The sequence below is a fragment of the Stenella coeruleoalba genome (assembly GCF_951394435.1).
Source record: "Stenella coeruleoalba genome assembly, chromosome: 2".
In the NCBI taxonomy this organism is placed as follows: Eukaryota; Metazoa; Chordata; class Mammalia; order Artiodactyla; family Delphinidae; genus Stenella; species Stenella coeruleoalba.
Window position 1 is genome coordinate 104202807 of NC_137147.1, and position 22524 is coordinate 104225330.

The 22524-nt window shown below is 53.4% G+C and overlaps 1 protein-coding gene across 1 annotated transcript in view; it reads left to right on the forward strand.

The window, feature by feature from the left end:
- The window catches only part of ENTREP2 (endosomal transmembrane epsin interactor 2), a gene marked incomplete at its 5' end in the record, with an annotated part of 98809 nt that extends 76984 nt beyond the window's left edge, over positions 1-21825 (forward strand). Inside the window, 6 exons of the mRNA XM_079913827.1 lie at positions 2206-2366; positions 2909-3044; positions 9549-9624; positions 19194-19415; positions 19918-19992; positions 21060-21825. Coding sequence (XP_079769953.1) covers positions 2206-2366; positions 2909-3044; positions 9549-9624; positions 19194-19415; positions 19918-19992; positions 21060-21382 — 993 coding nt within the window. The 3' untranslated portion in view covers positions 21383-21825. The remainder of the gene's footprint in view (positions 1-2205; positions 2367-2908; positions 3045-9548; positions 9625-19193; positions 19416-19917; positions 19993-21059) is intronic.
- Between the last annotated feature and the right edge of the window lie 699 nt (positions 21826-22524).

A 22524-nucleotide genomic window follows, 5' to 3' on the forward strand; every position in this document is an offset into this window, starting at 1 on the left:
AGCTGCAAGGGAGCCTGGGACCGTAGGGTGCAGACCTTCAACACCCCTGTCTCAGAGCAGAGTCCAGAGCTGGTGCCCCTGGGCTCCCATACAGACGCTGCCTCGTCAGACAGATATTGAGGGGTGTCAAGGGAGATGTCGGTGTGACTCGCGGGCCTCCGGCTGTGGAAGCCAAGGAGCCGGGATAAATGCTGCTGAGTCTGACACGCTTCCACGAAGATAGGCCAATGCCCCCCCTGGAAAGGCCATTGGAGTTTAGGGCAGAAACGGAGACGGTCGTTTAGACTTTAAAAAGCCTCCCTTGTGCGACTGCATTGACTCATTTAAACCTGCTAATAGGATTGCCTGGACCTCCTCACCTCTCGCGTTCCTGGTGGGATTGGATCTTCCACAGAAAAGCGCTTTGGCTGTTGCATTTCACACTTGAGTATGTTATTGATTTTCCTAATTTCTGATAAGGCTAATTCAAAATCTTCCCCCGTGAGACCTCCAGGACCTTTGGCTTCATGCTGGCTGCTCAGCTTCCTGCAGTAGCCGCAGGGCGAGCAGCTTTCCAAAGTCAAGGCTGGCAGACACGTCCACCCCGCCCTTGGCCATGGATGTACCCCTATCTCAGACAGCTAAACATACAAACCGTGGGTCACACCAGCTGGAGGGGCAAGGACCGTGCTCTGTGTGTGGAGGAGGCAGGTGTCACACGTTTAGACGTGTGCAGTCTGATGTGTCACACGTTTAGACATGCCCCCCACCACTTCTTTCTGCATTAGTCTAGAGCTTGCTGATTTCATAGCTCTGGACTGTATTCAGAATCGCGACCTCACCCGTACTTGTCCAGAAATGTTCCACCACCGCACCCGCTGCTGCCACGAGGCACTTCCTACCACACGGCTTCAGTAGAGCTGCTGCCCAGCTCCAGCACCCTCGCTGGCTCCCCAGTGCCCCCAGAATTAGGCAGTAACTTCTAGAGCCTTACCGAAATTTGCTCTCCGTAAACACATCTTCCACTGGCTCACCTGTTCTTCTTGAGCTCGGAGCCCCTTCTGTGAGCCTACTCATTGAAATCCTCTTCCTCTTTCAGGCCCATTCAAATATCATCTTTTACATTAACCCTTTGTGGATCTCTGCAGGTTCCTGCAGAGCTTGGAGAGTTCACTGTTTCCTCGTGGAACTGTCCTTGCTTGGCCATGGACAGTTGACTCTGGGTCCTGCTCTCACCCACCCCTTGCCGCCCCCCATGCAGTGGGAGGTCCCAGAGCATAGTGTTCAGTAGCCTGGGGGCACTCTTGGGGAGGTGTCCCCTGGACCTGGAGCCGTGCTTCGGCTACCTCCACGCCACAGGTCATCTCTGGAGAGCAGTGGCCCATGGAAGGAGCAGCAGGTATTGGGTGGTGCCTCCCAAGAACAAAAATGGAAAATGAGGCAGAGACAGCTTCATTTTAAGTGATTTGACCTCACGTTGCTCAAGCAGCCTCTCAGTTTTGAGGTTGCCCCCCAGAATGTTCTAGAGCTCATGAAGGATTCTTTTCCCTCAGAGCAGTGTTTTTCCAAAGTGTGTGAATTCCCTAGAACTGCCAAATATTGATGGATACTGTGTGTCCAAAGGGGCCCATCACAGAATATTTGAGGAATGTTCCATGAATGGGCTAAACAATTTAACAGATTTTTTCGGTGCAGGCCTTCTCAGGGCCTTGAACACACTCATAATGCACATGACAGGGCCCCGAGGAGGTAGTACCAAAGTGGCTTTGCCCAAGTTTATTTCACTGTAGGGGTTGGGGAGGGCGTGGGAGGGCCATCCTGAGAGTCTGGTGTTTTCTCAGGAACTCACTCCAGGAAGTGCTGTCTTCAGCCCTGGGCGGCAGGCACCCCTCTGACCACAAGCTCTTCATCAGAGGAGACAGGTTTAGTGACAGGAACAGAACCTAACTTCCCGGACTGTGCTTTGCCTCAGAAGACAGGCATCTGCGTAGCAGCGTGGGAACCGAACGTGCTGAGGCTCCGGAGCGGGGAGCGTGATCCTCCCGGAGCTGCCGTTTTAAATGTGTGTTTAGCCGTTAGGGTTTGACTGACGGGTTTAAGTACCTGAGTTCCAAGTGCATCATTAAAGCTTCTGCACAGTTGCCTTCGTTAGACATAACGAAGACGTATGTCATGACGTTAGAGCCACAGCAGCCGTCCTGATCTCGGAACCTCTCTGTTTTGCAGTTCCTTCCACAAAGGGCGCCTTCCGTCAGCCCGGCCTGCATGACCCCGCATGGCACTGTCCTCCACCAGACCCTGGATTTTGATGAGTTTGTGCCTCCACTGCCCCCTCCGCCCTATTATCCCCCGGAGTACACCTGCACGCCCACCACTGAGGCCCACAGGTGGGTCTTCCCTGGGGACACCTCCCTGAGCTATGCTGGGGCCCAAGGGTGGGAGGCCGTCATTGGGGGAGGGGAGGTGCTCCTTGTCAGGGAAGGTGAGCAGAGGGGGAGGCGAATGAAGGCCTGTTGGATCAGACCACAGAGCCCGGGGAGGTGGGAGGGCTCAGAGCCCCGTGCGTTTCCGCTGGCCTCACTGCAGGGCATCAGAGAAGAAACCCAGCCAGGCAGGAGCAGCCCTGTTCCACTCTTCACAGAACACAATACTGCTGTCGGTTTATGGTCATTTAATAGAACATGTCACATTTAGTTAAAGATTGAATCAGCTGTACGATGGTTTTAATTGTCATGGAAAAGGCCATAGAGTTTATTGAAAGTGTCAGTTTCCAGCAAAAAACAAAAGTGAGGACTGCCTAACGAACGAGGCTTTTATTTCACGAGCACGAGCATTCCAGGCGGGGAATCGGTCTGATCGCTTTGAGGGAAACGGGACGGGTCCGGGCTCCTTACCCAAGGAGTGATGTTCCGCGGTTCTGCCTTTCCAGGGGCCTCCACCTGGACTTTGCTTCCTCCCCATTCGGCACTTTGTACCGCGTCACCATCAACAGCCCCGGCCTGCTCTACCCCGCCGAGCTCCCGCCGCCCTACGAGGCCGTGGTGGGCCCGACCCCCACCAGCCAGGTGAGGCCCGACCCCGACAGGCCAGTTCCCCGTTCCCGGTCCTGCTGCCTGCGCTGGCGTCTCCCTCAGCCTTTCAGCAAAGCTGTGGGACGCTGGTCGTCTTAGCCCGGTCATGGGGGAGCAGAGGCAGCAGGTGCAGCGAGCAGATCCTGCAGAGATGGCAGCCAGGCAGGGATTCCAACCCTACGTCTGTGCTGACTTTCCTTGCCTCCCCTCAGATGTGCTGGGGACACAGTGCAGAAAGAGTGGGCCCAGGCTCTGACCCGTGGGCAGAGGCCCCCCGGGGTGGGGTTGGGCCGGGCCATGGTCTGAGTATGCAGGGGTCTCTGGGCTGTTTCAGCTACAGGCCACTGTCAAAGTCATCCGGACACCTGAGAGAGCTCGTCTGGATTCCTGGTCTTGTCAGAGGCCTGGCAGCTACAGCCAGGGAGGTGCCTGATCCCAGCGGGCAGGCATTCGGGACGTGCGGCCTCAGTTTCCTCATCTGTGAAATGGGGTCATAATAGTACCAAGCACATCGGATGGAACAGGATGTTTGTAATGGACAGGACTGGGCACGTGGCAGGGTCTGACTCAGCAAAAGCCATGTGCCCTTTCTTGGTATTATTATCCTCGCCCTCATCATTGTCATTGCTGAATATCGAGGGGCACCAGCCAGGGCAGAGAGATGTGAGCACCGGGAAAGGCCATATGGTGCCCAAGTGCAGACGGAGTGGTAGGGCCATGCGGGTGTCCCCCAGGGCACCATAGGGGTTGGGGCGTGGTGGGCAGCCGTCAAGGGAGCAGGGGCACCAGGACGGGGCTGCAGCCACTCCTGGGCCCTGCGCATCCGTCAGAGGAGACACACACAGACCCGGAGCACCAGCGGCACGCTGTGATGTCTCAGCGGCCACGGAGCTGCCCTGACACGTGTCCCCACCGGGAGCCCCTCGCCTGGAGGCGGTGCAGGCCCCAACCTCGCACTGTCGCCCTGTGAGAAGGTGCCCGTGGTGAGCTGGCCGGGCGGCAGGGCCCATCCGTTCCCGCCACCCCCTGAGTATCAGCCCTGGGGTCCCCTGTGCTGGGCTCAGCGTTCAGGGGATGCGACCAGAGACAGTGCCGTCCACAAGGCGATCGAGTCCTGCAGGCCAGTGGCTGTGTGACGGGAAGGGACGAGGCTCGACAGACTCTCCTCGGGGTCCTGGGGAGGGACTGCTCAGCAGCCCCTAGCCCCGGCCAGCCCCCCAGCCCACCCTGGCCCAGGCAGAGGCTCCTGACACCCCGGGGCCTCCCTCCAGGCCTGCTCCCACCGAGAGGTCCTGAGACTCTCCAGGCCCCCACGGCAGAGGGACTCGGCTGGGACTCCTGGCTGTTTTCCTGTCCACGGGAGAAACAGAGGCATGGAGCTGTGAGGAAGGAGGCAGTGGTGTGACCATGACTGTCATCTCTAGACTTATAATAACTGAAATTCTCTGGAATTTTTCCCTTTAAAGCGGAGCAAAGCATTCTGCCTTCCTGGAGTGGGTTTATTTTTCTCTTCATGATAAAAACAGTTCAAATCAATATTGTCAACGGAAACCGCTTGTTGTGGTAACAGTCAGAGCCCTGAGTGGAGCCCCGGGTGCTGCAGGGCCCTGGGCAGGGATGCTGGTCCCTGCGTGTCCAGGGACCCTGGGAGATGAAGCCTCGGCTTGTGGGCGGCAGGACGCAGGTCAGGGAGGAGAGGCAGGGATGCTGCTGGGGACGGAGCAGCTCCTGCAGAGGCTCTGAGGGAGGGGTGAGCATGAGGTGGGGGGCCGACCCACCCGCTGGGCCTCACTGGGTGCCAGGGTCATCAGAACATCCAAGCAAGTGTCCACGGCTGCTAGGATCTGAGGTCGGGGCCTTAGAGAGATCATGGTTCGCTGCAAAGATGGTCATGGAAGCCCTGGAGACCCGGACAGGTTGAGGCCCTAGGAGAGGGCATGGGGTGGGGTCCCGGAAAGCCTGGACTCAGAAACCAGTGGTCAGGGAGGAAGGCATGGGCCAAATGCTGCCCGGAGGCTGTGAAGGACTGAGCCCTGTCCACCTGGCTCACCTTTTGAGAGGCTGCCAGTGACTTTGGCAGGAGCAGCTGCTGGGGATGGGGGGGGCGGGGCGGGGGGGGGGGCATGGTAGGATCAGATGGCCTCAGGGAGCGGAGGGGAAGCAAGGGTGTGGACCACTGTTTCTAGCCTCCAGTGGGCCTCCCGACTCCCTGGAGGGCTTGTCAATCAAATGCAGATGGCCGGGCACACCTCCAGGGCTCCGGAGTTCAGGGTCAGGGGGCTGCTGAGAATCTGCGTGGCTACCAAAGTCCCCACTGCGGCTGCTCCAAGGACACCTTTGGGGCCTGGAGTAAATCGATGAAGAGGCTGGATAGGAGGTAGTTAGAGGGGGTGGGTGGGAATAGAGTGGGAGGGGTTACCATGGGGATATGCCAGGGCTGGAGGGCGGAGCCGGCTCCCCAGGGCCAGGGGAGAGAGGTCCCTGGAAGGCAGGAGGGGACTGAACCAGGTGCAGACGGGCAGCTCGCCCTGTAACCAGCAGGGACACCGAGCAGGGCGGCCAGGGGCCTGGAAACCCCAGGAAGCCCACAAGGCTGTGTGACTCTCCTCGGCCACCTTGGGGGCGGGAGGAGCCCTGCCGCCTCCCCCTCTGCACGGCGGCCCTGCCTTTTGCCCTCACAGAGCTGCAGGCTCCAGCCTGCCTCTCCTTCGTCCCTGTGAGCTGTTACTCTATGTCCAGAAGAGAGGAACCGTGCGTGATTCACGGGTCTGTGTGCGCCACCCTGTGGCGAGTGGCGGAGCTGGAGCCGGCGAGAACCCCCATGATGCTCCCGGCCTCGCCGGGCCTCCAAGGACCCGGCGTGCTGGGAAGCAGCCTCTGGTTTGGGTTTGACATCTGATGCACCCCCGACACGTGCACCTAGTGTTTATCACTATTTTACTTTTTTTTCTGAAGAATAGACTATATCAGAGGATGATAATACTGGTTCTAAGACCCACGTGACCTCATTTTCCAAAAGAATGGGGAATTCTCTAAATGGAGATTTCTTTCAAAAGATTTTGGGGAGGAACTTTTGAAGGGCAAAGGCCTGTCTCACATTAGCTTGCGTTGGCTCAGAAACCGCCAGCTTACAAGCCCCTGCATGAATGTTATCCCCGGGAGGACGTGGCCCCCGCCCTTTCCTGGGCTGCCCACCTGGCTGGTAGCACTTGTGATAAATGGGACGCCACAGGCACCCCCCCCCCCCCCGCCCCCCGCCGCCACCAGCACCGAGGAGGCAGCTGCACCTCGTCAGCTGATTCTCTCTGACCCCGTGGGCTGACAGCACTTTTCAATTCCACAGACACCCCCCAGGGAGTCTAGGAGTCCAGGATCCCATCCCGCCCACGGAGGGAAGGCTGCACCTGCCAGCTCCCCCCTCCCCCAGTCCCCCGACGGGACAGCCACGAGCAGCCATCTTACAGCAGGACCCCCCCCACCCCCACCCCCCACCCCACCCCCACCCCCCCCCCCCCCCCCCCCCCGCCTTGGCCAGGAGGAGGTAATTACCCCCTTGTTAGGACAAACGCATATGAATGGCCTATTTGCACTTGTTTGGACGCCCGCCCCCTTGGAAGGCAAGCAGAGGCTGTGCAGGTCTGTGTGCGGCAGAGACCGCTCATCTGGACAGATTTTTCATTTGGGAAGAAAAGCCCCCCCTTGAGCCAGCACGTTCGTTTTGACCCGCGTGTTTCAGCCACATTCAGGTTCCGTTCTGACTTGGGTTGCGATGCGTTCTCTTTCAAGTGGCCTGAGATTGTGGCTTTGGGGCCCAGATTGGAGGGAGGGAGTTTCTTTCTACAGCAGGGAAGTGGCTGAGAATTTGCCTAGTTGATGCCCCTGTGTGAATGACAGCGTGTGTTCTGGGGGCCCCGTGAGACTGTGCGCCAGTCCACGGGCTATAGGATCGGGAGACCAATGGGATTCGCTTCCTTGTGGTCACAGGACAGGGACCAGAGAATGGGCTTCTCTGGGGCTTCAGAGCAAGGACCAGCTGGGCCATCTTGCGTGGGACCAGGCGTGTGAACCAGGGAGGCTCGTGGGGGCTTGAAGGGCAGGAAGGGGGTTCACAGAAATCATTTGGGTGCAGATTCCATGACCTGGGATGCCACACTATAGAGCTGCCTTTGAACAGTTGGGCGTTTGGGGTCGACGTGGCCCAACAGTGCTTTAGGAATTTCGGTGGCAATATGGCAGGTGGGACGAGAAGTGGTGAGAAAGGCAATGGACGTGACAGAGGTGTGTCCAACCCCAAGTCCTCGAAGTTATTATTTATATTTTCGAATGAAATGACCTTTACATTTGAAAGTCTGTACGTGAAGTAGCTTCGAAGATTGCCTTGGGACACGAGCCGAAAACCTTAGTGCACCTTTTCCGTGATGGCTGATAACAGCTTTTTGTAAACCTGGGACATAGCCAGCTGACCTCACCCGGGAGTGGGAAACTCATTACAGAAACAGCGTAGAATTTCCATATAGGACGTCTTCGCCCCCCAAGTTCCTAGGAGAAAGGGAGATGAGGGGAACTTGGCTTATTTGCCTAAATGCCGATTGAGTTTTCAATTACGATAAGTGGTCAAAATAGTGCCTCTGGGAATAAATAAATGCAGGCGTTGGAGCGTCCACGTTCCGTTATACATGAGGCTTCTCCTCTCACAGCCCTGCGGGAGCTGTGTTATGAACCTTTATTGCTAAACTCGGATTTCAACTTCAATTCTATGCCGCAAATATACCTCTTCCACTGCCTTTGTGTTTCATGGACAATGCCCTGTGAAGTGAGCGGCCTTGCTGCGGCAAGGTGGCCTTGGACATCAGGGGAGGCCACATTCTAATTCAGTGCTTGACACCCTGCTCGCCGGAGGTGATCAATTTCCTGCTCCCAGGAGCTGTCTCCTCTTGAAACCAAATTTGACCGGGCGCCAGAGGGAAGCCAGCGATGCTTCTGCAAAGTATGACACGCATCCAATTTCCTCCCGACCTTGTCTCACTGTGTGTTTTATTTCTCTTGTTTTATGTATATTTCTTTATTACCAGAAGCTTTTTTTTCAGGACTGAAGTTGCCACCCACCCCTACAAAAGAAAAAAAGAGTCCAGTTGAGGGTTAGATACAGGAAGAGAGGTATGAAAGGAAACGAACCTCCAGGGCATGGTCCCTTTTTTTTGATTTGGCAGGAGATTCTTGACAGAGATTTTCCATACAGGGTATTGGTGTGAGGCGGTGTGAATTCTCCCATCCTTTCCCCTCCCTGGCAGAGAGGGAGCGTTGAGTGCAGGACGGTATTACATACACGTGGGATCCAAGGGACCATCTGAGCAGCTCTCTGCTGCTCAGCAGCAGCCCGGCACCTGCTGCAACGCCAGCCCGCTTGACAGAGGAGAGGTGGGCGCCATCAGCTACCCCATTGAAGGGGCAGGAGTCCAGGGAGGCAGAAATATAATTACTGAGCTGGAACCAGACCAGGCCGCAGGGGCCCGCCTCACCTTCCCTGGCCTCCCCCAGCTCATGATTGGCAAGCAGTTCTGAAATACCACAAGGGGCCAGAAATCGTGTTTTGAGATGGCAGAGGGGCACGTGCATACAGGGTTCATGGCCTTCAGGCGCACGGCCTGGGAGGGGCCGCTGTGCCCTAAAGCAGCAATGGGACAGACGCGCTCGCGTGGGGCAGATCCAAGCCCGGCAAGCGGGGAGCAGACGTGCCCCATCCCTGACCAGCAGAGGAGGCTGGTCTCTCCCCTCACATTCCCGAGGCCTTTCTTCTCGTTCAAGAAGAAAGCTGCAAAAGTGTGATGATGGTCCAACCCCATTCGAGCTTCACGGCCAGCCTCCACCAGGAAGGGATGGCATGTGACTGGGCTGGGGGCCCCGCATTCTACCCGGCGTAGGCCCCCTGTGCGGCTGGGACCCTGGCAGAGCTTAGGCAGGGAGGGCGGCCTTGGGAACAGCCTCTTGATCCCACGTGCGGAAGGCAGAAGGGAGGGCAGGGCACGTGCAGCTCTGGGGCGTCCAGAGCTCGTTCAGTGCCCACTTGTGTCCAAACTGCCGGCCCAAAGCATTGGGGTGTCATGAGTGTTGGTGTCGTGGGCTTACTCTTCAGGGAAGAGAGGAGGGGGTGGGAAGTGAGGGCAGGGGCTGTCCCACCTCCTCTGGTGACAGGGGGGACCCTGTGTGGCCTCCGCCAGCCCCAAATGGTGCCCGTAAGCGGAAGGTGAGTGGGCTCAGGGTGGGCCCTCGGGGGCACACGATTCTCATTGCAGAAGGTCCGAGGAAGGGGCTTTGGCCTTGGCAATGGCATCTTCACCCTCCCACCCCCCACCCCACACATTTAGGGGAGAAGATTGCAACCTGAGCACCTGTCTCTAGAAGACAAGCTCTAGGGTCAGCCTGCCGTTCTGGAGGCTGCTGTGATGTGCCCCACAGACAGCAGAGTACCCACGCGCGGCCTCCTCTTTCTTCCCGTAGATTCCAAGTGGGGACCCGCAAGTGACCGAGCCCGGCTCCGGGGACCCAGACGCCACCGCGGGCTTCAGCACGCAAGGTAATCGTACCCTTTTCAGTCTTTGAAACACTAAGTTGGTAGTTTTCCAGGCTGTGTCTCCTCCCTTTTCCTTCTCTTCCTCTGTAAGGGGGGGAATTTGCTGCAGCCTCTCCTGCTAAGTACATGGAAGGTTCCACTTGTCCTCCTTCCCTGCCCCCAGTGGTCAGAGCTGGGAGGCCTCCTGCTTTCCCTGGGGGCCTTTGTCCGCCTCCCCCAGCGCCCTTTCTCTCTCACTCGAGGAGTATGGATTTGAAGAAGAGTGCGACGCAGTCTGCGATGGACCCTTTCCAGAGCAAGATCGTACCAGGCTGGGCTGGGCCGGGGGGATCCAGAGCTGGGGGCTCCCTGCCCACTGGCTGCGGAGGGGGAGGCTGGAGGGCAGGGGCCTGAGGTTGTGTCCTGGAGGGCGTGGCAGGAAAAGTGTGAGAAGTCAGATCCCAAATACGGGGTGGGAGCCACAGGACAAACCTCGGGGTGGGGAAGGTGGTCCGAGGTGACAGGCAAGCAGACAAGCTTGGCAGCAGGGGGAACAGATGGGTGGGGTGGGGGGGCGTCCCTGGGGAGCTTTCGTCTTGAGGTCCCCAGCAGGCTCGTGTGGGTGCATTTATTTGGAGACCAAAGTCAGCCACCTTGGGAGATGACTAAGCGTCCCAGAAAGGACCGTGACCGTGGTGGCCCTCTGTGCTGCTGCCGTCCCCACTTCAAGTAACGTCTAAGAAATAAGGAGGGGCCATCCTTCACGAGGCCACCTCTGAGCGGCAGGGGCCCCGGGTCGCTACAGTTGAATGTGGAAGTGACCTTGCCCTTCCCTTGGTGAGTCCAGGCAGCCGTCAGGAGCTTGTCTAAGAGGTGGCATCCAGTGACCACCTTTCCAGAGGCTACTCCAGGGCGCAGCGCCTTCTAAAGCTTGGGGTGGGGGGAGGGCCTGCAGCCGGGGCCCCCATTCCAGCCACGTGATTCCCACAAACCACCAGTTCTCCAGGAAAGCATGGTTAGAAAGGCCAGGCAGCATGGCGGCTCCAGGGCCCGTTTCTATCTGTGGCCTCGGGGCAGGTGGAGATGGACAGGGTGTCTGAGATGCCCCTCTGGAGGCGTTCAGCAGGGCTGGGCCCTCCTCACTGCCTCACGACCCTGGGCAGCTAGCTGGGCTCCCCCGAGAGATTCTGAGGGGCCAGCCCTGAGGGTAGGCAGGAACACACAAGAAGCTCTGGCAGGGGGCTTGCAGGCCAAGCAGGTAGTAACGGAATTTCTGTGTGGGGTGAGGTTGAGGTCAAGGTCATTCTTTTTGCCCGTATAGGTCCAATTGTTCCAGGCTGTTTCTTGCTTTTGTACCTTTGTCAAAAATCAGTCAAGCATAGTTGCATGGGTCTGCTTCTGGGTCCCTGTTCTGTTCTGTCCCATTGATCTGTGTGTCAGCCCCTCTGCCAATTCCACCCTGTCTTCATGGCTGTCGCTCTGTAATAAGCCTCAGTATCAGGAAAGGAATGCCTCCCACTTCATTCTTCTTTGTCAAGGTTGCAGCTACTGTAGGGCCTGTGCCTTTCCATATCCATTTTTGAATCAGCTCACCTGTATCTACAAAATACCTTGCTGGAAGCTTTTTTTTTTTTTTAAGATACATCATTTTTTTCAATTTTTTAATACATCTTTATTGGAGTATAATTGCCTCACAATGCTGTGTTAGTTTCTGTTGTACAACAAAGTGAATCAGCCATATGCATACATAGGTCCCCATATCCCCTCCCTTTTGAGCCTCCTTCCCACCCTCCCTGTCCCACCCCTCTAGGTGGTCGCAAAGCACCAAGCTGATCTCCCTGTGCTATGCAGCTGCTTCCCACTAGCTATCTGTTTTACATTTGGTGATGTATATATGTTGATGCTTCTCTCACTTTGTCCCAGCTTCCCCCTCCCCGCTCTGTGACCTCAAGTCCATCCTCTATGTCTGCGTCTTTATTCCTGCCCTGCCTCTAGGTTCATCAGAACCATTTTTTTCAGATTCCATATATATGTGTTAGCATACAGTATTTGTTTTCCTTTTTCTGACTTACTCACTCTGTATCACAGACTCCAGGTCCATCCACCTCACTACAAATAACTCAATTTTGTTTCTTTTTATGGCTGAGTAATATTCCATTGTATATATGTGCCACATCTTCCTTATCCATTCATCTGTCGATGGACACTTAGGTTGCTTCCATGTCCTGGCTATTGTAAATAGAGCTGCAATGAACATTGTGGTACATGACTCTATGAATTATGGTTTTCTCAGGGTATATGCCCAGTAGTGGAATTGCTGGATCATGTGTAGTTCTATTTTTAGTTTTTTAAGGAATCTCCATACTGTTCTCCATAGTGGCTGTATCAATTTACATTCCCACCAACAGTGCAGGAGGGTTTCCTTTTCACCACACCCTCTCCAGCATTTGTTGTTTGTAGATTTTTTTTTTTTTTTTTTTTTTTGGCAGTACGTGGGCCTCTCACCGCCGTGGCCTCCCCCGCCACGGAGCACAGGCTCCGGACGCGCAGGCGCAGCGGCCATGGCCCACGGGCCCAGCCGCTCCGCGGCATGTGGGATCCTCCCGGATCGGGGCACGAACCCGTCCCCTGCATTGGCAGGCGGACTCCCAACCACTGCGCCACCAGGGAAGCCCCTGTTTGTAGATTTTTTGATAATGGCCATTCTGACCAGTGTGAGGCGATACCTCATTGTAGTTTTGATTTGCATTTCTCTAGTAATTAGTAACGTTGAGCATCTTTTCATGTGCCTCTTGGCCACCTGTATGTCTTCTTTGGAGAAATGTCTATTTAGGTCTTCTGCCCATTTTTTAATTGGGTTGTTTGTTTTTTTGATATTGAGCTCCATGAGCTGTTTGTATATTTTGGAGATTAATCCTTTGTCTGTTGTTTCATTTGCAAATACTTTCTCCCATTCTGAGGGTTGTCTTTTCGTCTTGTTTATGGTTTCCTTCGCTGTGCAAAAGCTTTTAAGTTTAATTACGTCCTATTTGTTTATTTTTGTTTTTGTTTTCATTACTCTAGGAGATGGGTCAAAAAGGATCTTGCTGTGATTTATGTCAAAGAGTGTTCTGCCTATGTTTTCCCCTAGGTTTATAGTATCTGATTTTACATTTAGGTCTTTAATCCATTTTGAGTTTATTTTTGTGTATGGTGTTAGGGAGTGTTCTAATTTCATTCTTTTACATGTAGCTGTTCAGTTTTCCCAGCACCACTTATTGAAGAGGCTGTCTTTTCTCCATTATATGTTCTTGCCCCCTTTGTTGTAAATTAGGTGACCATATGTGCGTGGGTTTATCTCTGGGCTTTCTCTCCTGTACCATTGATCTATATTTCTATTTTTGTGCCAGTACTGTACTGTCTTTTTTTTTTTTTTTTTTTTTTTTTGCAGTACGTGGGCCTCTCACTGTTGTGGCCTCTCCCTTTGCGGAGCACAGGCTCCGGACGCGCAGGCCCAGCGGCCATGGCTCATGGGTCCAGCCGCTCTGCGGCATGCGGGATCTTCCCAGACCAGGGCACGAACCCGTGTCCCCTGCATCGGCAGGTGGACTCTCAACCACTGTGCCACCAGGGAGGCCCTATACTGTCTTGATTACTGTAGTTTGTAGTATAGTTTGAAGTTGGGGAGCCTGATTCCTCCAGCTCCATTTTTCTTTCTCAAGATTGCTTTGGCTATTCGGGGTCTTTTGTGTTTCCATACAAATTGTAAAGTTTTTTGTTCCCGTTCTGTGAAGAATGCCATTGGTAGTTTGATAGGGATTGCATTGAATCTGTAGATTGCTTTGGGTAGTAGAGTCATTTTCACAATATTGTATTTTCCAATCCAAGAACAGGGTATATTTCTCCATCTGTTTATGTCATCTTTGATTTCTTTCATCAGTGTTTTATAGTTTTCTAAGTACAAGTCTTTCACCTCCTTAGGTAGGTTTATTCCTAGGTATTTTATTCTTTTTTTTGCAGTGGTAAATGGGATTGTTTCCTTAATTTCTCTTTCTGATTTTTCGTTGCTAGTGTATAGGAATGCCAGAGATTTCTGTGCATTAATTTTGTATCCTGCAACCTTACCAAATTCATTGATTAGTTCTAATAGTTTTGCAGTGGCATCTTTAGGATTTTCTATGTATAGTATCATGTCATCTGCAAACAGTGACAGTTTTACTTCTTCTTTTCCAATTTGTATCCCTTTTATTTCTTTTTCTTCTCTAATTGCCATGGCTAGGACTTCCAAAACTATGTTGAATAAGAGTGGTGAGAGTGGATGTCCTTGTCTTGTTCCTGATCTTAGTGGAAATGCTTTTAGGTTTTCATCATTGAGTATGGTGTTTGCTGTGGATTTGTCATATATGGCCTTTATTATGTTGAGGTAGGTTCCCTCTATGCCCATTTTCTGGAGATAAATGGGTGTTGAATTTTGTCAAAAGCTTTTTCTGCACGTATTGAGATGATCATATGGTTTTTATTCCTTAATTTGTTAATACAGTGTATCATATTGATTGATTTGCCTATATTGAAGAATCCCTGCATTCCTGGCATAAATCCCACTTGATTGTGGTGTATAATCCTTTTAATATGTTGTTGGATTCTGTTTGCTAGTATTTTGTTCAGGAATTTTGCATCTATGTTCATCAGTGATATTGGTCTATAATTTTCTTTTTTTGTGATATCTTTTTCTCGTTTGGTATCAGGGTGATGGTGGCTTTGTAGAACAAATTTGGGAGTGTTCCTCCCTCTGCAATTTTTTGGAAGAGTTTAAAAAGGATGGGTGTTAGCTCTTCTCTAAATGTTTGCTAGAATTCACATGAAGCCATCTGGTCCTGGGCTTTTGTTTGTTGGAAGATTTTTAATCACAGTTTCAACTTCATTACTTGTGAGAGGTGTGTTTATATTTTCTAATTCTTCCTGGTTCAGTCTTGGAAAATTGTATCTTTCCAAGAATTTGTCCATTTCTTCCAGGTTGTCCATTTTATTGGCATATAGTTGTTTGTAGTAGTCTCTTATAATCCTTTGTATTTCTGCAGTGTCAGTTATGATTTCTCCTTTTTCATTTGTAATTTTATTGATTTGCATCCTCTCCCTTTTTTTCTTGATGATTCTGGCTAATGGTTTATCAATTTTGTTTATCTTCTCAAAGAACCAGCTTTTAGTTTTATTGATCTTTGCTATTGTTTTATTTGTTTCTATTTCATTTATTTCTGCTCTGATCTTTATGATTTCTTTGTTTCTACTGACTTTGGGTTTTCTTTGTTCTTCTTTCTTTAGTTGCTTTAGATGTAGGGTTAGATTGTTTATTTAAGATTTTTCTTGTTTCTTGAAGTGAGATTGAATTGCTATAAACTTCCCTCTTAGAATTGCTTTTGCTGCATCCCATAGGTTTTGGGTCATTGTGTTTTTGTTGTCATTTGTTTCTATGTATTTTTTTAATTTCTTCAGGGATCTCTTGGTTACTTAGTAGCACACTGTTTAGCCTCCATGTATTTGTGTTTCATTTTTTTAATTTATTTTTTAATCATTGTTTTGGCCATACGGCAGGTGGGATCTTAGTTCCCTGACCAGGGATCAAACCCATGGCCCCCGCGTTGGAAACATGGAGTCTTAACCACTGGCCTGCCACGGATGTCTCCCTTGCTGGGATCTTGACAGGCATTAAACCTGTACAGCTATTTGGATAGAATCACCATCTTTCTCTTTTTATTGAAGTAGAGTTGAGTTACAATGCCATGTTGATTGCTGCTGTACAGCAAAGTGACTCAGTTATACATATATATCCTTTTCCATTACGGTTTATCACAGGATATTGACTATAGTTCCCTGTGCTATACAGTAGGTCCTTGTTGTTTATCCATCCTATATGTACTAGTTTGCGTCTGCTAATCCCAAACTCCCAGTCCATCCCTCTCCCTTCCCCCTCCCCCTTGGCAACCACAAGTCTGTCCTCTATGTCTGTGAGTCTGTTTTTGTGTCATAGATAAGTTCATTTGTGCCGTATTTTAGAGAATCGCCATCTTTCTAGAGCTGAGTCTTCTGAGGCGTGAACACCGTCTGTCTCCATGGTTTCCGAGCTTTGGTTTCACGGTATCGTTTTCAGCATACAGATCCTGGGCAGCTTTCCTTAGTGTGTGTGTTTCGTGTTTCATTTTTCTCTGGAGCAGCTGTTGATGGCACTGGGTTTACACCTTTGGTTTCTGCGTGTTCATCGTCAGTACATGGGACTGACTCTGAATCAATAGGAGGGGATTCACTCATGTGTTCCCCTTGAATCCTGCAGCCTTGCCGAGTGTGCTTATTAGCTCTAGAATTTTTTTTGTTTGTTTTTTTGGAGATTCTGTTATTGTTTTTTTAAACAATATTGTTTTGCTATTTGTTAAAATAACAAAATAGTGATGAGGACATGGGGGCCCTAACTGGTGGCTTGTAAGTCAGCCCACTGCTTTGGCAAAGCGTTTGGGATGCAGAGCCGTGAAAATATTTATGCCATTAGATGTGCTCATACTTCTAGAATCACCCCCGGGGAGTAATGCAGAAAAAGGAAAAGTAAGCATGCAGATAAGTTGTTGCCTTTTCCATAACAGTAAAAACTGAGGGGGACAATGAAGTCCTTTAATAAGAGTTCAGGAAAACGTGTTACACAAGCTGAATATATCACTGCACATTATTAGGAAAAATGTTTTCGATCCGTTAAGTGAAACCCTGGAGGTCCACCACGATTATGACTTCTATAAAAATGTAGGCACATGACACAACCCTGGAGGGGAGGGTGTGCAGAAATGAGAGTGACCAGCCTTGGGCCATAAGCTTTTCCTGTAATGCTGTCCTAATTTTATAAGTTTTCTATTAATTACTTATATTCAGAGCTAGGTCACATTTGTCACTCATGACTCTTTGCATTTCCTTGAGGAACTCAACCACTGGATTTTCACTGACATTAAGAAACTTGGGGGACTTCCCTGGTGGAGCAGTGGTTAAGAATCCACCTGCCAATGCAGGGTACATGGGTTCAAGCCCTGGTCCGGGAAGATCCCACATGCCACGGAGCAACTAAGCCCGTGCGCCACAACTACTGAGCCTGTGCTCTAGAGCCCACGAGCCACAACAACTGAGCCCACACATCACAACTACTGAAGCCCCATGCACCTAGAGCCGGTGCTCTGCAACAAGAGAAGCCACCAATGAGAAGCCCGTGCACCGCAGTGAAGAATAGCCCCCACTCTCCGTAACTAGAGAAAGCCCACACACAGCAATGAAGACCCAATGCAGCCACAAAAAAAAATTAAAATTAAAAAAAAAAGAAACTTGGGATCAAGGGTGTGTACATATGTCCAGTCTTATCAAATTATATACAGTAAATAGGCACAGGTGTTTTGCATATCAGTTATACCTCAGTAAAGCTGTGGAAGAGAGAGAGAGGGAATTGGGATCAAAAAGAATGTGAAGGAATGAATATTACTCAAAAGACTTTTAATATACTTGCTGGGTGATTTTTGAAAAGATTTTGAGAGTGTTAGTAATGACAATGTCTAGGTTTGAAATTTTTTAAGGAGACAGGGAAGTATATTTTCTTTTCTACATTTATACATTTGGTCTTGAGCACTTGACCAATTACTTCCTTGGGATAAATTCCAGTGAGGGAAATTGCTGAGTCCAGGGGAATGTGTATTTTAGACTTGGATGTATTGACTACACTGTGTCCTGGAAGGGTTTTATGACGAGTTTATGTTCCCACCAAGAGTGTTTGTGACACCCCAAGACATTGTCACTCCTGGGGACCTTTACCGTCCTTGTAGGTGAACTTGACACACACATAGGATTGAGTTTCTGCACCTTTTTACATATCTATCATCAACTTGTAGGTCTGTTTTAGGTCCATTTATTTCTGTTGCATTTATTTATTTCTGGTTGTTTTTGTTTTTTGTTTTGCTTTTTTGGTTTATAAGAAAAATATTTGTTAAATAGAGAAGTGAGAAAATGTGTAAGAGTGACTCTATTTATGGCAGGTTTGCTTCCCCAGTTCAGTCTTTGCTTCTTGAAGCCTGTTAATGAGGCCTTTGCCGTACACAAGTTTACCATGTTTTTGTTGCTGTTGTCAAATTTATCAAGCTTTTCCTTTATGGTTTCTATCATGTTTACAAAGTCTTTCACCCCCTCAAGGCAGTAGATTTATTCTCCCATATTTTCTTCTACTCTTATGGTATCTTAAAGAAGAAAAGGATTAATCGTCCTGAAGAATTTTTTTTTTTTTTTTTTTTTTGTATGTGAGATGTGAGGTCTGTCTCATCTTTGTTGTTCCAGGTGGACTCATGGGACTGATGGTCTCAAAGCATCTCTCAGGAGGGCAGCGGCAGACAGTGGGGGATAGGGGGGGCGCCGAACACGTGTGCTCCGGAATGGGTCCGCTTTCCGCCAGCTCCCACTCAGTGGCCTGCCACCTTCTTCCCCGCCCTCTCTCAGCAGAGTTTCCTCGGCTGTGGGCTGGGGGTGACTGGGTGGGCCCTGGGCACAGGACATGTGCACAGATGTGGGGCTCGCAGGGCCCCTGGGAGCAGAGAAGTTCCCCCAGGACCCACAGGAAGGGGAGGAAGGAACAGATCTCAAAGCCTCCCCCACTGTAAGAGTTCAGGCTGCTGTGGTTCTTAGCATATGTTCCCCACGCGGGCCACTCGCCTTGAACGTCTACTTCAGTGGGGGGAGGGGGGCAGTGAGGAGCCTTAGGGAGGGGCGCCCTGGGGTGGTCTGGTGATGGGAGAGAAGAGGGTAGAGGGCAGCGCTCCTCAAGCCCTGATGTGTATACAGGTCCACTGGGGACCCTGTTTAGACAGATTCTGGTCCAGCCTCCACCCCAGGTGCCACCTGCGGAGAAGCAAGGGGTAAAGCCCAGCGTAAGCGGCATGACATGACCGGTCCAGAGCAGCGGTTCTCACACTCGGGGCATCAGAATCCCCTGGGGCTTGTTCACACCCTGATGGCCGGGCCCACCCGCAGAGCCGGGCGGGGCTGGACTGAGGATGTGCATTTTGGCACAGTTGCGGGGGGGGGGGGGGGGGGGGGTGTCTCAGAGGGCTGGGCTACCCCACCTGCCTGACGAGGGGCTGCACTCTGGGCCCAAGCTGCACCCCCTGCGTGGGGTGGGCACCGGTGCCTGGCTAGGGTGCCCTGGGGTCCCTCAGAGCCCTGACCTCTCTCTGCATGGGTCCTGCCCATTGAGCACGTGACCCCCACCTTCCTGTACTTCAGACCCCCCAGGGGATGCCCTGGATGGGAGACGCGGCTGGTTTCTGACTTGGAGTCTCTCGTGGAGACCCGTACCCCTCCTGGAATGATTCTTGGGGGATCGTCTGGTCCCCCCATACTTTCTACACAGAGCACTATCAGCCTGGGCAGGATTTCCACGCCCGCAAGATGACAGCGTTTGTCCAGGGTTGGAGTTTGGAGGCTGGGCTGCCCCCACCCCCTGGGAGGACCCTGGGTGGCGGACGGGCACGTGGGCGGCGCTGTCCCGCGTGGGGGCGGCTTGGTAGTTGCCCAGCACCAGCGCTAACGCCGTGTCCTTTGCCTTGCAGCGCCGGCCGACAGCTCCAGCCTGCTGGCCCCCGAGGGCACTGCCACGCCGGGCCTGAGCCGCCCACCCTCTGACGGCCCCACGGGCACCCTGCTGCCCGCCGCACACCCGCGCCGCACATCCCCTGAGGGACCCCCCCTGGGCACGCCGGCGCGGCCAGGTCCCAGGCGCGTGGCCCGCTCTGCCAGCGACCCCACCTCGTGGGGCCCCTCCAGGGCGTCAGGTACAGCTGGCCCAGCCCCGTGTCCCCAGGGCGTGCCTGGCTCTGCCCGGACACTGCAGGCCTCGGTGCCCTCTGGGAGTGGAGTCCAGCCCTGGGCCCTGCCTCAGGGCCACACGGGGAATGTGGTCTCGATGTCCAGAGCCTGTAAGGGGGGGCGGACAGTCTGGGGCCCCTGCTGTGCTCCCACCAGGCTTGCTGCGGTGGCTTGATCACAAGTTGTCACCCCTGCATCCTACTCACCGCCCTGTCGCCTCAGCCTCCTCTCTCAGTGGCACTGGCCTGCTACCTGTGCCCGGGGCCACGCTGAGGAAGTGACGGGCCCTGGGGACGCCACCTGCCCTGGGTGGGAGCCACCTGGGCGCCGGCTGGCTTAAATGCAGGAGTTTTCCTCTGCTGCTCTTGCATCTGAAATCCATTTCTTATCCTCAGGAGGGTTACTCCGGTGTTATCGGGAATTCCTTTTCCCCGGCTGTGTGTTAACTGAATTCTCTTTCTGGTTCAGGTGATGCCTCGTCACACACCCCATCCTGCAGCCAGGATCTTGAAGCAGGACTGTCCCGGGCTGCACGGGGAACCGGTGAGACGCTCTTTTTCTGAAACCCTTTGATAACCACAGTGTGGGGGGCAGGGGTGACCAGAGGTCCTCGGCTGCCTTGTGTCTAAACACAGCCCCTCCCAGGGTCACCCAGGCACGCGATGCCCCAGATCTCTGGGCTTTGGAAGGTGGGCCTGCCCTGCCTCCCCTGCTCTCTTGGCAGATGTACTAGAGGCTACAGCTGATTTAACACCACACGGCTGCTTGTGTCACTGTAGTTATGAGATTCTCTTTGGAGGGGAGACGGGCCCCCGTGTGAATCTTACACAGTTTCACATGCTTAATTGCCAGGCTTGCTCGCTGCCACCAGAAATACCCCAGACCACCCAGGACGTGTTTCCTTGTGTGACTTGAAACGTAGATTGAGCAACCGGGTCTTAATCTGGTGCTTGGCGAGCTGGTCACAGCTGACCGCCCGGAGCTTCTCTCTCTGGAGGGTCATCTGGAGTGGCTGGGGCCCGCTGGTAGCTGGTTCCATCTCCCTGCCCTTGGCCTGGGGAGCATTGAGCACAAGGCCCTGGGCTTCGGGCGACTCTGCTGCCTCGTGAGAGGTGGCTGCTGTCTCTGCCCTTGACGTGGGGAGGGCGCTCTCATTGCCCCTCTGCCACCCCCAGCTCTGCTCTTAAGGCAGACGTGTCTCCAAATGCCACCTAACCCACAAGGGCGAAGGTCACTGAGCTGGGGAAGACTGAGAAGGGGCAGCCCCCCTGCGAGCTCGGGAATTCCAGCAGAGAGGCACACGGAATGGAGACCCCTGCCCCGCCCTGCACTTCTCTCGCTGGCCGGCTTTGAATCTTGCCCTCCCATCTCCAGCCTTCGGCTCCAGGAGGCTGCGGCCCCTCTAGGTTACTGCAGGCTGAACTCAGGGCTGCGAGGGGCCGGGCCATGCCGGGGACATGCGAAGCGAGGGCCAGCTGGGGAACACAGAAATCCCAGTGGAAAGCTTGTCCCCAGCATCCCTGTGTTTGCTTTTCAGAGAAGTTAGTGGACGGCTGCCTTCTGTTTTGTGTCGGGTGTTTTCAGATGGTGCATTTTCCCTTGGTTTTCAGCTTCCTTGTCTCACTCTGTCATGGTTGCCTGTGCCTGTCGGCCCCAGCTTTCACCCCCCAGGGAACCAGATGCCTGGAAAACGGACCAGCGGTTAAAGCCAGAGGCCTTACAGACAGTCTCCAAAGAGCGGCCGCACTCCTTAGTGGACAGCAAGGCCTACGCGGACGCCAGGGTTTTGGTGGCTAAGTTCTTGGAACACTCGAGCTGCTCCCTTCCCGTGGAGGTGAGGCACGTGGTGGGCTCCGCTCGCTCGGCCATCCCCTCCGAGGAGTGCCACATGGAGGAGGCCGTCCTCAGCGCCCGTGTCCTGGACCAGCTGTGAAGGCGCCTCCGTCTGGATGTGGACATGGACAGACCTGGTGCCAGAGTCCCTGCCGGGGACGCCGGGCCTGTGGGGAATGGCTGCTTCCCCGGGTGGATCAAGCGGCAGAGGCCCTTCCCTCCTCTAGGGGGACCCCATCGGCTGTTTTCTGGGGGCTGACGCTTCCTACCTGTCCCAGTGATACAGTGGATGACTCTCTCGTGTCCATCGTGAATTCTTCCCTGTTGTCAGGCAGGTAGCACCTTGAACTAGCCACATGACAGCGATCCAGTGGCAGGGGACACGCATGTAGCTAAAGAAACTGAAGTATCTTCACAATCGGGGCCACGGAAGAGCAGGATTCTCCTGCACCCCAGTCCCCACCCCCACCCCGATTTAGTTTAGTGTTTAAAGGGGTAGAGGAGTCCATCAGGCAATGAGCCCATTTCCCCTTGCAGTTTGAATCAATGATCAACCCTTTCTTAGAGGCTGATTTTTAAGAAAATAAGTCATTCTAGCCCAGATGGCAGCGGGGGTCCAGCCTTATGCCCGCAGGGCGACAGGGCCACCCTGTGAACAAACATACAATGAGGGACTCCCCAGGGGGGCCCGGCCACCCTGTGGCAAGGGGCTTTGAGGGACCCACACCCCCACCCCCGCACCTTGTCTCCCGGGCAACCCCGCCCTGCCTCTCCCTGCCCCAGGGCATTTTCCCAGCTTCCTCTCTGGCTGTCTCTCCACTGTCCCTTTAGCCAGCTCAGCACAGAGCACTTTGTTATTTGCCCCATAACAATAAGCCCCCATGGCGAGCCCCCGGGGTTCTCCCACATCTGCCCTCGCCAGACTGGCCTCAAGGGGTCTCTGATGACTCAGAGCAGCCCCTTCCCCAGCCGGGCGGCAGCCGCCACGTCTGCTTTGGAAGATGCCACCTGTCGACCACTCCTTTCCGTGAACCACCCCCACCTCGAGCTGGGTGCGCAGAAGCCTCGGCCACAGCAGCTTGGGTGCCCTGGACCTTCTTGGACCCCTGGGCCGCCCTGTTCTGGCGACCTCAGCAGCAGCTGCTTCCCAACCAGGGTCGTGGAGCAGCGCTGTCCTCAAGGACTTTCTGCAGCCACGGGGATACCTGTGCCATCCTGGAGTGTGGCTGCCAGACACCCCGA